This window comes from Alosa pseudoharengus, unplaced genomic scaffold, assembly GCF_046254945.1.
Source record: "Alosa pseudoharengus isolate Yale_2024_CS ecotype anadromous, Long Island Sound unplaced genomic scaffold, YU_APseudo_1.1 YU_APseudo_1.1_scf_14, whole genome shotgun sequence".
NCBI classification, from domain to species: Eukaryota; Metazoa; Chordata; class Actinopteri; order Clupeiformes; family Clupeidae; genus Alosa; species Alosa pseudoharengus.
The window spans coordinates 17,909,439-17,925,739 of NW_027468609.1; the positions used below are offsets into that span (position 1 = coordinate 17,909,439).

Here is a 16,301-nt window from a genome sequence, read left to right on the forward strand (position 1 = left end):
GTGGAGTAGGCTAGACTAAGCAGCCACATGTTACAGAAGGTGTGAAATATGCTAAAAATAAATAAATAAAACTAGAGATACCATGAGCTGTTGAGAAAATATTGTGTGTAAATAGCAAAAGAAATCCCTGAAGGTTTCGCCTTTTTTCAACCCATCCACAACTTAGATGAGCAACCTTTGGACTTTGAGGGGTGGTTTTTGTCACTGGCTGTTGTCAATGCCACAACAGACTATTGTTGTCTAGACTCTTTGAAAATCACACTGAAATAGGAGAATCTGTCACATGGACGAATAGTGTTTGTGTCCTTTAGAAATGCACTGAGGAAAAAAAGATTGCCTTTCTCAAGACAAATGATTTGTTCGAGTGTGTGTTTAGTTGATTTCTCTGCTCTGTGTTTTTGCGTTCTCCCCGTCTTTCATCAGATTCGTTCTGTCCTTATTCTTTCACTTCCCATCCATCTCACACTCCCCTGAGAGTCGGCGCTTTTCTCTCTCTCACACTCTCTCTCCATCTCTCTTTCTCCCTCTCTCTCCCCCTCTCTCTTTCTCTCTCTCTCTCTCTCTGTCTCTGTCTCCTGAATGCGCGTTTTTAGCCTTACCCTCCCACACCCTCTCTTGCTCTCAACCTCTCGGTTTCTCTCTTTCTCTCTCTCTTTCTCCATCTCTCTATCTCTCTCTCTCACACACACACTTTTAGTTTCTTTATCTTTGTCACACTCATACACACACTCTTTTAGTCTATCTCTCTCTCTCACACACACACACACACACTTTTTAGTCTCTTTTTCTCTTTCTCTGTATCCGTTTCCCTATACACACATTTGTACGGCAAGCAAACACATTTTGTTTTTTCTGTACCAACTGTTTCAACTGAGCATATGAAAAGAACACAGACACATCCAATCAACTCTTAACCTGTTCATCCACACATCCTCACACACACACACACCTCTGCACCTGCACACACATTCACACACACACACACACATACACACACACATAGACATACACACACACATAGACACACACAGACACACAGACACACACACACACACACACACACACACACACACACACACACATAGACACACACACACACAGACGCACACACACACACACACACACACACACACACACACACTAGCGCACACACTCACACTAGCGCACTCACTCACACTCGTTCTGTATGCATAAACATGCCCTCTCAAACGGGGAGATCACCCCCCACCCTGATCGAGGGCTCGCGCCTCTCATGAAGGCACTCTCTGCAGATAGAAATGATTTTAATGCTTGTGGATTGCCTGGCAAATTGCATTACGAGCGCGTTCGGCGGAGTGACGCCCAATGAAAACATTGTGAGCGGCCTATGAATTATTGATCCCTTCCACCAAGCCTGCTGGGATCACTATCGCTTAGAACATTAGCATGAAATTACTGCATATGTTTAATGTATAGTCGAGTAATTGCTTCATACCATTTCAGCCACATGAGGAGAATGTGTGTGTGTGTGTGTGTGTGTGTGTGTGTGTGTGTGTGTGTGTGTGTGTGTCTGATAGCGCTGTATTGTATTGTAATCTTATCATTCTGGTGATAGATGTGTGTCAGAGGTAAGGGCTACCCACTAATTAGCATTATCAAAATCTCATCCCGTCTCCCAGATGCATTTAGCATGAAATAATAAGTACATGCACACCAGTGCTTTCTAATACAATTTGGTATATAGCAAAAGAATGAGAAATGATATTGCACATGCTGTGTGTGTATGCGTTATTGCTTTCTACTTCATCTGAATGGGTTTTGTGTGTAGACCCTTTTCCTCTTATCGTTAGGCTGATAACTGTCTCAGTGTACTTGGGTGAAAGTGTCTCTTTATGAAATAGGCCTTGCCTGTGTTATATTTAATAATTCAATTTCAAGTTAATAACATTGTGTTGTGCCATGTCTCAGTATACTTGGGCAAACAAAATTTTGAACCAGTAGTTTTTATACTAACCCAGATTATATTATTTTTTATACTAACTTACATTATATTCATGGACGGATTATGGACATTCGGGCCCCTGGGCCCAGATGTATTAAGGACCCCCCACTAATTGTCACATATGTGGTAGGGGGAGTTTCTGGGTCTTCCCCCAAAACATTTTTAATTTGTTTGATGTGATTTCCTGTATTCTGGTGCATTTTGGGGATGGCCAATACTAAATTCAGTCAGATTCATAGCCTACATCCTGATTTGTTGATATTGAGGCAATGATTCCATGCAAATGCTTGGGCTTCAGGGCCCCCTGACCCCTTGGGCCCCATCCCTGATTATATTATTCTATTCTATTCATGTACCTATAATGGATAAATCTAACAGTGTTGTGTCTTGTGTGCTTCATGTGTTTTGTGGCGGAACAGAGGTGTCTCGGAACGACTCATGCCCAGACTTGCCCGAGATCCAAAATGGCTGGAAGACAACGTCTCACACGGCGCTAGTGCGCGGGGCACGCATCACCTACCAGTGTGACCCCGGATACGACCTGGTTGGCAGGGAGACCCTCACCTGTCTGCTGGACCTCACCTGGAGCACACAGCCCCCCTTCTGTGAAAAGAGTGAGTGTGTGTGTGTGTGTGTGTGTGTGTGTGTGTGTGTTGTGTGTGTGTGCTTATCTGAGAGTATCAAGTATAGCAGCACTAGCCCAAATGTTCAGTGCTTCTTACTACCCTCACCTTCTAGAAGAAGGTCTTGTAATAGGGTTTGTTCGTCTGTGTATTTGCTCACATCACTCAGATTCAGAAGAGGCCCAACGTGCTGCAGAGTTTTATATAAGGCACAAGGTCACTGTAACTCAATCTTCCTACATGATCAATCATCCAGATCCAACTCAGAATGCAAATGCAACATTTTGGCAATTTGGTTTTACTTTAGTTGCAGTAATATTGTGTCATTGAGTGAAAATCTGTAGTCACCTGACTGTCACCTGCAGTCACCTGACTGCTCTTGTTCATTTTTATTTTTTGCCCTCCTCTGACCCTCTTTCTCTCCATCTCTCTGTCCCTCTCTCTCTCTATCCCTCTCTCTCAGTCATGTATTGCTCAGACCCAGGCCATGTGGAGCACTCCACTCGGACTCTGTCTGACCCCAAGCTCCTGGTGGGCACCGCCATCCAGTACACCTGCAATCCTGGCTTTGTCCTGCAGGGCGGCGCTACTCTCACCTGCTACGGACGGGAGCCAGGGACCCCTGTCTGGACATCCCGACTGCCTCACTGTGTCTGTAAGTCTCTCAAACATGGGATAGGATAAACACACACACACACACACACACACACACACACACACACACACACACACTCACACTCTCTCTCTCTCACACACACATACACATTCACGTGCCCACTGAATGACCATAGCATCTATTAGTGGTCTGCATTGTTTACAAACACACACACACATAAACACATACACACAAACAACCAAAAAACACTGTGCAGATAACCATGCAAACTTCATTTCTAAAATCTCCACATATTTACCCCAGTGGGTTATTGGTAAGTGTGTGTGTAGCTTTCGAAGGGAGTGTTTGCACCATTAACTTCATCGTTTGTGGCTCCGTTCATTTGATTGAAACATCCCTCCACTGGCTGGGAAGCGGGATCATTAGTGGCAGAGCCCCCTGCTGTGCGCTGTGGGCTGCGTGCTGTGCACAGGCCTCCAACACTTCCCGTCTGTTTGGCACTCTGCTACTGCAGCATCACACACGCTGAGCGGAGTGGAGCGCAGAAGAGGAGGAGAGGAGAGGAGAGGAGCGGAGAGGAGTAGAGAGAGGAGAGGAGAGGAGAGGAGTAGAGAGAGGAGAGGAGAGGAGAGGAGTAGAGAGAGAAGAGGAGAGGATAGGAGCGGAGCAGAGGGGAGGAGAGGAGTAGAGAGAGGAGAGGAGAGGAGAGGAGTAGAGAGAGGAGAGGAGAGGAGAGGAGTAGAGAGAGAAGAGGAGAGGAGAGGATAGGAGCGGAGCAGAGGGGAGGGGAGGAGAGGAGCGGAGAGGAGTAGAGAGAGGAGAGGAGAGGAATAGAGAGGAGAGGGGAGGAGAGGAGTAGAGAGAGGAGAGGAGAGGAATAGAGAGGAGAGGGGAGGAGAGGAGAGGAGTAGAGAGAGGAGAGGAGAGGAGAGGAGAGGAGAGGAATAGAGAGGAGAGGGGAGGAGAGGAGAGGAGTAGAGAGAGGAGAGGAATAGAGAGGAGAAGGGAGGAGAGGAGAGGAGTAGAGAGAGGAGAGGAGAGGATAGGAGAGGAATAGAGAGGAGAGGGGAGGAGAGGAGAGGAGTAGAGAGAGGAGAGGAGAGGAGTAGAGAGAGGAGAGGAGAGGAGAGGAGAGGGGAGGATAGAAGCGGAGCAGAGGGGAGGAGAGGAGCGGAGCAGAGGAGCGGAGAGGGGGGGAGAGTAGCAGAGAGGAGAGGAGAGGAGTAGAGAGGAGAGGGGAGGAGAGGAGAGGAGCAGAGAGGAGAGGAGCAGAGAGGAGAGGAGAGGAGTAGAGAGGAGAGGGGAGGAGAGGAGCAGAGAGGAGAGGAGTAGAGAGGAGAGGAGCGGAGGCGACAGCAGAGCCAGCACACCACAGACGTGCTTTCAGACGCACCATGGAAACACAACAAGGGCCCCGTCTCCATGGACACCGTCCAGTCAGATGGAACACTAGCTTAATTATCAAAATCGAACGACTCCTGGCGAGGAGCGGGAAATGTGTTTATCAGGGATTGGGCCAACTGGGACATGGAATCAAAGAGACAAAAACGCTGTGTGCTTGTGAAGGGACGTGATTGTGTGCTAGAATTCTCTTGTGGTGTTTGCCACTTTTGTTAACCCCTCCCTGCATGATATTTCCCATCTGCTGGGGTTTGAGGCATTTGTGCAGGCAGGTGCCAGTAGTATTAGTATAGTAAACTCAAGTTTTTCTGTCAATAACACATGCAAGATTTGTGACCGAACAACATGATCTGTGACGAGAGATATGACCGTGCCTGTTACAGTTCATATCACATAACAATCGCATGATCTCTCAAGCAGTCATTCGGCATAATAGTAAGCACATTATTTCTCTGGAAGTCTACCCCCCCCCCCCCCACACACACACACACACACACACACACACACACATCAAGCTGGACTTCTGACCTGGAAAGTAGAAGAGCACTCACACTCACTGGGCAACAAGCCAATTTGATGTGAGCACATCCAAAATGGACAGATTGGCCAGCGAGATCCAGCTGGATTGAGCCATTGCAGTAGTTATTATAGATCTTTTTGGGCAGTGGGGAATTCTACGTTTTTGCAGTCCATGGCCTCTGTTCACTCTAACACTGGCACTAGAGCATTTCAGGCGTTTTCCGCCATAGATCATCATGTTAGATTAGAGTCAACTTTACTGGTGTAGAGTTTGATGTACAGTTGACTTTAATGCTGGTATTGTGCAGAGAGTTAGACAGTCAATGCAATGCAGCTTAGCAGGAGTGGAAAGATATAGTATTATTTATGTATAAAGTGCAGGTATGAATAAATATTACATGACAGTACTGCTATGCTCTAGGAAAAAGACGAGGGTTTTTGTTGTGCTCAGATGAAATCTCATCATCACAGTGTTTCTATGCTTTAGTACAGAAACGAGGCTTTTTGCCGTGCTCAGACGAGATCAAATCTGCTTAGGTTTGTTGGCGGCACCAGTAGAAGCATGGAGATAATATTATGTAGGTTTATACTTTGAATAAACATAAAGACTTAGTATAGACAAAGTTATCAAAACCAGACTGCAGTAAGAAGAGCAGACGTTTCAGCACAATACTATTCTCAGTGCTCTAGTTACTCATTGATATGCAGGAGCTTCAGTCACCAAGACGACATCCACATTTAGATCTAGATATGGAATGTTTTTTTCTTTAATTTATCTCGCTTATCGAAATCATGTCATGATTAATCATCTAAATGTTTATGTTTTACTGAGTTGATGGTTTTATACAGTAAATGTTGGAATATTGATGTTTTTCTCTTCTCCTCGATGCTAAGCGGAGGACTCAGTGTCGTGTGAGAACCCAGGGCTACCAGAGAACGGCTACCAGATCCTGTCCAAGCGGCTCTACCTACCGGGCGAGTCCCTCACCTTCATGTGCTACCAGGGCTACGAACTGGAAGGAGAGTTCGCCATCAAGTGCATTCTGGGAAACCCCTCGTTTTGGAGTGGCCCACTTCCTCTCTGTCGAGGTAAGAATTAAAAGGAAAAGGACAGAAGCATTAGTGTAAGAGACTCTGCTTCCGATCTGAAACGATTCTGGCACAGATTTGCATCCTGCCAAAAAATACTACTGCCTGGGTGAACCCAGATAAACCTGTTAGGAAATTTGAAAAATCCTTTCTCTGTGACTAGACTACATGCTTGTAGTGTAATGTATTCATGTATCGTTAGTCTGTTGTATCTTGTGAAGTTGTTCACTTGAAATTTTTGGGCTGAGAAGAAAAAGAAACATTTTGTGACTTTTTGTGAATGTGTGTCCCTTCCAGCCAGACCAGACTGCTTCGGTAACCACGCTCTGGAGGGTAAGTCTGTCCAGCTCAATAACACCACCTGCTCCTCTGATTCCGCGCCGATATCTAACTTCACCTCCTCCTGTTCACATCCTTGATGATGTCCTGCGTCTGTCTCTCTGTCCTCTGCTTTCCTCTTCCCCTCTCCTGCCTCTGCGGCCTGCTTGCGCGCGTCTCCGCGGCGACGTTGGTCAGTGGCGGAGGCGGCGGCCGGCTCCTCTCTGGATGGGGGCAACATGGCGCTGGCCATCTTCATCCTGGTGCTTCTGCTCTCAGTGCTGCTGGGGGGCCTCTATGTGTATGTGACGAGGTCAGCCGCCCTCCTGAACGCTGGGAACGTGTGTGTGTTTGCGTGTGTGTGTGTGTGTGTGTGTGTGCGTGTGTGTGTGTGTGCGTGTGCGTGTGTGTGTGCGTGTGTGTGTGCGTGTGTGTGTGTGTGTGTGTGTGTGTGTGTGTGTGTGTGTGTGTGTGTGTGTGCGTGCGTGCGTGCGTGTGTGTGTGTGAGAGAGAGAGAGAGAAAAGAGGGAGAGAGAGTGAGAGAGTGCACTTTAACTTTGCTGAAAATGAGCTAGCCTAAAACAATTACAGATAAAAGTATAACTTCACTGAACATCACATCTTCCTGCTTGTGTTTGTCAGCCTACTCTATCTATCTATCTATCTATCTATCTATCTATCTATCCATCCATTCATCCCCTACAAGTTCTCATGCTGTTCTGTCTCTGTCCTGCAGGTGTCGCTATCACTCAAACCTGCGTCTGCCTTTGATGTACCCACACCCGTACAGTCAGATTACCGTGGAGACAGAGTTTGACAACCCACTCTATGAAACAGGAGGGGTGAGAAACATTCCTCTGTTTCTCTAATTTGACTGAAATAAAGTCTGTACGTGATAGTGAGAGTGCGCCATGTTGTGCTGAGTGGCACTCTGTGAAGGTTTTGGTCTGTGTTTGTCTCTTCCAGGACACAAGAGAGTACGAGGTGTCAATATGATGAGCGGTCCAGCAGACTGCCCCCGATCACCCCATCAGATGATGTGTAAATAGCCCTGCCCTTTCCCTGTCCTCAGCCTCATAAAACATGTCTGCAGTATGCACAGCTGCCACTAGGGGGCAGACAAACACAACCTGAGAGAGATGCAATGACAGAAAACCGGAAAAGCACTAGAGTAGTGGGGCCTCATGAAGAGAGAGGAACTAGATAATATGTGGAGAAAACATGTGACATGCATAAAGAGAGAGAGAGAAAGAGAGAGAGAGAGACTGTGTGTATGAGTGTGTGAGAGAGAGAGACAGAGAGATATATACTCTGTGTGTGTGTGTTTTTGTGTGTGTGTGTGTGAGAGAGGGAGACAAAGGGAGAGCATGTGTTTGTGTGAGAGAAAGAGAGAGAGAGAGATGTATCTTTCTCTCTGTGTGTGAGAGAGTGAAAAAGAGAGAGACAAAGGGAGAGCATGTGTTTGTGTGAGAGAACTTGATGGAAAGACAGAAAAGGAGGAAATAGCTCGGTGATGCGATCAGTTAAAGCCTTTGCAGTGTTCAAAACATAAGGATTGCTTACTTGAAGCATAACAGTGACTATGATTCTGAAGTAGTGATTAAAAAATACATATGTACTTGATATAGGAAGGCATTCATGTCTCATTTAATCATTTCAGAGAGAGAGAAAATGAGAGTGAAAGAAATAGAAAGAAAAAGACAGAGGTGAAATGAAATGAGACACAAGCTGATAGGCCTATAGGTTCTTCTGTAGAGTCCTCGACAAGTCAAAAATGCATAAATGGCACCTTATGTCTGGGGCAGATCTATAGGACAAAGTTCAACGTATCAGTCTTCTACACCCCTTCCCGCCTGCGGTCATTTCTACGGCTTTGTACTTCAAACAGTTTTTAGAACAGGTTTTGGTAGTCAGACCTCATGCAAGTAACATAACAAAAAAACAGATCCACAGGGAAAAAAGTATTTATTTTGATGTAAATGTGATGTTTTCTGCTGATCAATGTACATTTTGGTTTTGAAAATAATAAAAAGGTACATGAAACTGATTTCCCTAAATAAATAGTAAAATAAACACAACAATAGATTATTTCTTACAAAAAACAAGAAGTGTCTTTATTTTTTTCCACCGTGTTGAAGGATGAGATGGACTGTGTCATACTTCCTGTGTGGGTCTCTTCTGAATCATCATCATCATCTCTGATACATGTGGGCAGCTGCTACTTCAGGTTTATTTATATAGTGCCGTAACATCTGAACATGTCTCAAGCAAGTTTCCAGAACCCAGCTTGAACTTGAATTAGTATCATTTGTGACTGGATATCAGAGTGCACAGTCAGTCTCATACATAATTATCACACAGTTATGGTTCCTCTATCGCAAATTTGTAGCACAGTAATTATACACAAGAGGGCCTTTGTGGTTAGTTGTCTATGCTTGATCACCCACAAGGACCTACAGAATGAATACTCTTAGCTGAGCCTCAGGATATTCAAATCAAATCTGCAGACACACACAGTTTATTTTTCTTTTCAGAGCCCTCCCAGCCTCAGATCATAAAGTCGCAGCATGGAAGACGGCTCCAGGGACTGGTAAAGCAGTGGAGAGCGGTGCACACATAGATATTAGAAAACTAGATACTACATTGTCCATCGTGTTCTATTAGGTGACATACGTAAACGCGGCCGCCTTATTGCTGGGGGCAACACGTGTACTGTCTATGGGCAACACTTGCCGGCAATCAGACACCTGTCTGATTTCCAGTCAGAGTCACATGCTTTTCATGCAATTACTGTTACCCCCACCAAGATGGCGGGGCTATTTACGTACGTTCTGGAGCCCAATGCGGTATCTAGCTTTCTAATATCTATGGGTGCACGGTTTCGCTGGGAAGCGGCGCTTGTGACCTTGTGGTGTGTTGGATTAAACTTAAGTGATAAGCCCAGTGACAGGAAGGAAGGGGAAGCTCAAAACACCAACATCACATTTTCTCTCTATTGGTTCCTGCCTGCAGAACTTCACTAAGTCAATTACTGTGCAACCTTGCTCTCACACACATTAATTGTCCCAAAATCACTGCCAGGTTATTTATTACTTCTCTAAACCGTTCATGGGTTTTATACACAGTAACGTGCAGAACTGGCAGTGATGTAAATGAACCTAAACAGACTAAAGTGATGGCCAATAAAGGTTGGGGCACTTTAGAGAGGTCTTATCCATTTTATTTATCAAGCCTTTATAAGTATTATCCATTTACATGAACACAAAGAGCTCACTGTGTGTTTACTGTGTGCTCTGTGTGTTCACTAATTCACAGATGGGATAAATGCAGAGACCAGATTCCTTGTATACGTATAGTATAAGAAAAGTATACTTGGCCGAGAAACCTACATTTTTTACATTTACATTTTATGTATCAGTCCTTCAAGCCCTATTTTATTTATCAACCCTTTGTCATGTCAGTATACTCTCCCTTGACTGCAATCTTTGTGTAGAACATGTCACCCATGTTCCCTTCACTAGAGGGCTCTGTTTTCCAAAAAAAAAAAGACACTTTTCTGCCAGACACACAACTCAAAGACAATTCTGCCAGACACACACACACACACACTCCTCACAGACGATTCTGCCACAGAGTGCATCCATGGGAACGCCCTCTTTAGCCTGTTTCTCAGAGTGTTTAGGAACGTATGCGATTTAAGCAAAGCAATGCACCTACACATCTCTGTGCTGAAGATTTATCCCTCATACTGTGAGATACTATATGAGTATCTTGAAGAGTAACTATGTGACTGCCATGAAACTATTTTACATTAAAATGCCAAAATGGCACTTACTGTAGGTTTCCTACAAATATATATATATATATATATATGTGTGTGTGTGTGTGTGTGTGTATATATAATGTAATGTATATATATATAATGTAAAATTCATTACATGTTGGAAAAACTGGTTAATTTCCTTGTGGTTTATCCTGATGTTAATATTTCCTGTAATATTTCCTGGCACTGTGTGCCAGATATTAGGTGTGTCCCCTTACTGTTTCCTATTTAGATAAAAGTTTCTTTTCTTTGAAGAGTAATTCCTTATCGTTGTCAAGGGCTCTCAAGCAATCCGTGTGGTTTTTAAGCTGGGCCAGGGGTTCCTCTTTGCTCTGCTTCTTCACGTCTGAACAGGAAGTATTGTGGGTGTCGACAAACGGAGGGTTCAGCTAACTGACCTGTGCAGATAAGCATCCACGGAGCGAGAGCCAAGTTTTTTTTTTGTCCTCTTCGACCTGTTCCCGTACAGAGCTGGGTTTGTTTGCTGATTTCAGTGGATTGTGGTAGAGCACTGCACGTGAGTGTCGACTGAATTAACTACTTCCTTGCATTTCTAATCTCCTCCTGCAATCTCACCAGAGGAACAAACCACTGGCTGCTTTTAGTTTTTCGGCTTGAGGCTCCAAGCGCTGCAAAGGTATAGTATCATAAAACTATGCTTTCTTTGCTTTCACTGTGTTCTGGTTGTGTCCATTCACTACTCTGTTTTACTCTCTGCTAATAACACTACTACTTATGCAGCTGCAACAACTACTACAGTACTCTCAGTACAGTGGAATTCATATTGGCAGTGGCAGTGCCTGTTTGACAAAAAACATTTGCATGTCAACTTTGAACTCTTCTCTTGAATGCTTCACATACATAAGATATGCTTGAATCTGGACTTTGAATGCTGAGCCTCTGAAAGCAGTTTCAACTTTAACTGCGTTCATAGTTACGTTGTAGTTCCTGTTAGATCAACTGAACAGCATTCACACTTTCCGTTCTGCCTGTGTAGAACTTAGAGCAGCAGGTCTTGTCATGTACTTTTGTTTGCACCCTCTGAACACAACACCCACAGCCATATCCTGGAGCATAGCTAGATATGTCAATCTTGCTGCCTAAACAATTGCTCTGTACAATCTATACTGCCTGATACTGTTTGTTTCAGACTCTCCATGGCCTCTTTTCGTCCCTAGAGTAGCCCTCATTCTGTGCTGACCTATGACCCCGACCGTTTCACTGCAGTGTCCTCTCCTCTCTTTCACCTCAGCATGTCTCAAGATCCGTAGGCCCCTGGGCTGCATGCTTTGGCTAGGTCTGACCAGCCTGGTGGCTGGAATTTTCGGCTGGGTCTGACCGGCCTGGTGGCTGGCATCTTCAACTGGGTCTTAACTGCCTGGTGTTTGGTGCTTCTGGCTGGGTCTGATCGGCCTGGTGGCTGGTGCTTCTGGCTGGGTCTGATCGGCCAGGTGTTGGTGTGGAGAGGTGCTGCCGGCGGGCCGGCGGCCATGTTTCTTTAGCAGGATGCGTGTGTCCCTGCGGCGCGCAGCCTCCTCACTGCTCTGGCTGCTCTTCCTGACGCTCCTGGTGAAGACGCTGCATTGGCTACAGGACTGCCCGGATGACCCTTACCGGAGCAGCAGTGCCTACGTGCTGGTGAGGGACCTCCACAACCAGCTGCACGGCTACAACCGCAGCTCGCCGCTGGTGTTTGTGGGCGGCGTGCCGCGCTCTGGCACCACCCTTATGCGCGCCATGCTGGACGCGCACCCGGACATCCGCTGCGGCGAGGAGACGCGGATCATTCCCCGGCTGCTGGCCCTGCGGCAGGGCTGGGCGACGGACAGGGCGGAGAGGGAGCGCCTGAACGAGGCAGGGGTCACCCAGGAGACGCTGGACGCCGCGGTGACGGCCTTCCTGCTGGAGGTCATCGTCCGTCATGGAGAGCCGGCGCCGTTGCTATGCAACAAGGACCCCTTCACCCTCAAGAGTGCCGTCTACCTTTCTCAACTCTTCCCCAAGTAAATCTGCAAAAAAGCATTAAGTAACATACATACTTCCTCTCTCATGCCATTACTTTCAAAGAGCAATTTCATCACTTTTTGTATGGATCAGTGATATCAATTGGCAGAGATTTTTTTTACACACAACGTACTTCTATAAACAACTGTTCTCTTTATCCTTCACTTACTCTGGTGAAAGAATAAACACTAACTCACCTTTTTTTTTCTGCCTAGTAGTGAGTTGTTTCTCCTCTCTCTCTTTCTCTCTGACCTTCTGCTCTCTTCCTCCCTCTCTCTATCTCTCTCACTCTCTCTGTGTCCCTTCATCTCCAGTTCCAAGTTCATCCTGATGCTGCGTGATGGCCGAGCGTCCGTGCACTCCATGATCTCGCGGCGGGTCTCCATCACCGGCTTCAACCTGTCCAGCTACCGCGACTGCCTCAGCAAGTGGAACCGCGCCATACAGGGCATGTTCTGGCAGTGCCAGCAGGTGGGCACCCACCGGTGCCTGGAGGTGCACTACGAGGACCTTGTGCTCCATCCGCGTGCCAGCCTGGAGCGTGTGCTCCGCTTCCTGGAGATGGACTGGCATGAGGGCGTCCTGCATCACGAGGATGCCATAGGCAAGCCAGGCGGCGTGTCCCTGTCACGGTAAAATATACAGAACACAGAACAAAAGTACTCGAACTTAAGTTTATAGATTTACTTTGTGTGTATATATATACTGTATCAGTGTCTGTGTGTGTGCGTGTGTGTATGTGTCCCCTCGAAAACGAGATGTTACATCTCAAGGGGTTTTCCTCTTAATAAATTTATGATTACAAAATGTGTGTGTGTGTGTGAGAGAAAGAATAAAAGATGTATAGATTAAATGCCTTTGAAAGCAGAACAGCAGAAGCAGTAGAGAGGAAGTACATTGTGAAATCAGGATGTTTCACACAAATATTCGTTATTGGCAGGGTGCCGTGTGTCTATTTTACATTTGTAATTCAGTTATGTGGAGCCTTTTTTTTACTGTGGCGTAACCAACCCAAACAGCTCTCTGCAAAGTGGTGTAAATCAATGATGACAACAGGAGTTCAGAAAAGTAACATTGAAGAAAAAAAATCAATCACTGGCACTGCACCACAGGGCAAGAATACAGACAACAGTGGCAACACTGCACTCAACATATTAAATGTCTTGCTGATGGAAGGTTCACACATTCATTAAAGTCAGTGTTTCATCGTAGGAGTTATTCTAGAGTTCACCTTAAACAATGCAACACATAACCACAGTCATTTCACAAGGCAAGGTGTGCAAAAAGGTGTGAAAGAAGTCGGTTAAACATTTCCACTGTCTAGCTGACGGTTGTCTAGCTGACAGCTGGTAGTCACACAACAGAGGAACATTAAGGCTGTTCAGTTACATGCCCACTTCATTTGACTTTGTGGCTAAAAACCAAAATTTGACGCGAAAAAGTTTAAAGTAGGTTAGCCGGCCACAAACCCGCACTATAAGTATCTGAGGTTTCCCTTTTGTGGGCTCATTTTTGTCTCGTATACAGCTGAAATAGTGTTTGTGCGTGTCCCAATACTGCTGTGACAGGAAGTCTAACTGAGATGAGGTGTATAGATAAGGTGTATAACTCTACTTTCTACTTTCGTGTGTTGCTTGCTGTTTCAAGCATCGAGCGCTCCACAGATCAGGTGATCAAACCGGTTAACCTGGAAGCTCTGACGCGCTGGGTCGGACACATTCCTCCGGACGTCCTGTCCAACATGAAGAACATCGCACCCATGCTGAGCAGACTGGGCTACGACCCGAACGCCAATCCCCCCGAATATGGGCAGCCAGACGCCGTGGTGATCAACAACACAGACCGGGTACACACACACCCACACACACACCTCAGTGCCACACTTTCAAAGAAACCACTTCACTGTCAATCTGAATATCAGTGCACTACACATTCGGACCCAATACATTCATAGTAATTAAACACCGATAAAAGTAGGTGAAGGTGAAGTAGTGAAAGGCTCTCGAAAGGCTATTCTGTTGGTGTTTTTTTCCCCACAAAGGTTGCTTTGTTGGTGATTTTGTTTTTGATGGTAAATAGGCATAGTTGTTGATTGGCCATTATGGGAGATCCCCTACCTATAGTATTAAGAATTTAATATCTCTCCTGTATGTCTGGTAGAAAAAAAAACGTTTGTGGCACCACACAGCCAGCAGCCACTCAAATATAATTTGGTTAGGCCCCGGCCGTGGCGCAACTGGCTGGGGCACCTACACTGTACACCGGCGACCCAGGTTCGATTCCCACCCAGTGGTCCTTTCCGGTGCCACCCCGACTCTTCTCTCCGACTCGCTTCCAGTCATTCTCCACTGTCCTGTCAATCAAAGGCATAAAAGCCCCAAAAAATATACTTGTAAAAAAATATGTCATTTGGTAAGATGAGAGTGGGCAGTTTCATAGGACATGTTCAAATAATGTGTCCCTTCACCACACCCACAAGATTCAGCCAGTCCAGATTACTGCTCTCGCTCTGTTGACAGCACACTGAGAACCAATAACACAGCATGGGTGTTAGCATTTCAATGGCATGACTGAAAACAAACAGTTTTTTTGCCATGTTAACCTGCAAACTGGCTAGCAAACTTGCACAGGTGTAGGCTAACCTAGTGAAACAGAATGTTCGACGAAACACTAAAATCTTGAATATATAGGCTATATCCTTCTACGAAAATCCTTCGTCTGGATTTTCCATGGAAACATGCAACACACTTTGATGTCAAGAGACCTTATTTTAAAACACACAATTTATGATTTATCCTCAACCTGTTGGTGTAAATGTAGCCAATTCCTTCAGTCATCTTATCCCTGAAAATGTCAAAATGACAGCTATAGGCCTACTTGAGATAAAATGATAGAGTAAATAAGTGATGATCCACACACCAGGGAGGTTTTTTTTTTATCTGCAGTGAGGTTTCGAGCCCCATGGCTCTTCCTTCAGACTACACCGGGAGACGTGGGGCTCAAGACGTCACTGCAAATAAACAAAAGAACGTAAATGGGAATTCCCTGGTGCGCTGCTCATCTCCTGTAAATGAGAATTCCCTGGTGCGCTGATCATCTCCTGTAAATGAGAATTCCCTGGTGTGGGGATCTTTTTTCTTGTACACTATGCTTTAGATCCTGCACCCATCCAAATGACTTTTGGGAGGTGTGTGGCCTCTCACTGATTTTCTATTTGACGTGAACTACATTTTTCTACTTTAACATTAAGAAAATTGAGGGTTTCAGTACTGGAATTTATATAGGATAGTTTCCTAACTACCCTTATCATCACTGTTTATATGCTAATGTAATCCCATTTTCAAGTTATTCTCCTCCTTAGGTGCGCAAGGGAGAGTTCAAAATGCCATCAAGTCTGAAAGGTCAACCAAAAGTAAGTATAAAATACTTTTTGATCATGTTCATTGACTGATAAAGTTAAATTATCTGACAGAGTAATTAAGTTATCTGGTTGTTAAAAAAAAATATTTGCTTATGAAAAAATAAACCTTTGACTTTGAATAACAACAATGAATATTGTTGACATTCCTTCAGGTTCAAATGAATGGAACTGCCCCATAGACATGACAGAGAATGTGGCCGTGGTTATGGGTGAACACAGAGCAACATAACACACTGATAAAATGCGGCTATGGGGAGGAAAACGTCACGGCACACAAGACCATCTGCCCAGAGTCCAAAGGAGACTGACTGTTATGCCAATCAGAGATTGGCCTACTTAAAGGCAGCTTACCTGCTCCTCATGTACATGTGTAATTGCAGGAAATATTTTCAAATAAAATCCGTTGTCAACTGAAATGTGAGTGTTTAACTCAACTGTAATATTTTGTGTGTTAAGAATAAAAAAATCTGGAACATGTTGGAACATATGAATGCCACAGATAACAA

General features: G+C 45.2%; 2 protein-coding genes across 4 annotated transcripts in view; both read left to right on the forward strand.

The window, feature by feature from the left end:
• The window catches only part of sez6l (seizure related 6 homolog (mouse)-like), a 27,343-nt gene extending 19,431 nt beyond the window's left edge, over positions 1–7,912 (forward strand). Inside the window, exons 11-17 of the mRNA XM_076284988.1 lie at positions 2,401–2,595; positions 3,068–3,259; positions 6,035–6,229; positions 6,527–6,562; positions 6,746–6,860; positions 7,284–7,389; positions 7,514–7,912. Coding sequence (XP_076141103.1) covers positions 2,401–2,595; positions 3,068–3,259; positions 6,035–6,229; positions 6,527–6,562; positions 6,746–6,860; positions 7,284–7,389; positions 7,514–7,543 — 869 coding nt within the window. The 3' untranslated portion in view covers positions 7,544–7,912. The remainder of the gene's footprint in view (positions 1–2,400; positions 2,596–3,067; positions 3,260–6,034; positions 6,230–6,526; positions 6,563–6,745; positions 6,861–7,283; positions 7,390–7,513) is intronic.
• Positions 7,913–10,704: 2,792 nt separating this feature from the next.
• Positions 10,705–16,211, forward strand: tpst2 (tyrosylprotein sulfotransferase 2). 3 transcript variants are annotated; one of them, XM_076284013.1, is made up of 6 exons: positions 10,705–11,007; positions 11,623–12,373; positions 12,689–13,006; positions 14,022–14,220; positions 15,736–15,786; positions 15,948–16,211. In XM_076284013.1, the coding sequence occupies exons 2-6, from the start codon at positions 11,877–11,879 to the stop codon at positions 15,972–15,974; spliced, it is 1,092 nt and encodes a 363-aa protein (XP_076140128.1). In that variant the 5' UTR covers positions 10,705–11,007; positions 11,623–11,876; the 3' UTR covers positions 15,975–16,211. The 3 variants fall into 3 exon arrangements, with proteins under 3 accessions (XP_076140128.1, XP_076140129.1, XP_076140130.1); XM_076284014.1 differs by having other exon boundaries at positions 10,705–10,887; XM_076284015.1 differs by lacking the exon at positions 10,705–11,007 and having other exon boundaries at positions 11,014–12,373.
• The last annotated feature ends 90 nt before the right edge of the window (positions 16,212–16,301 follow it).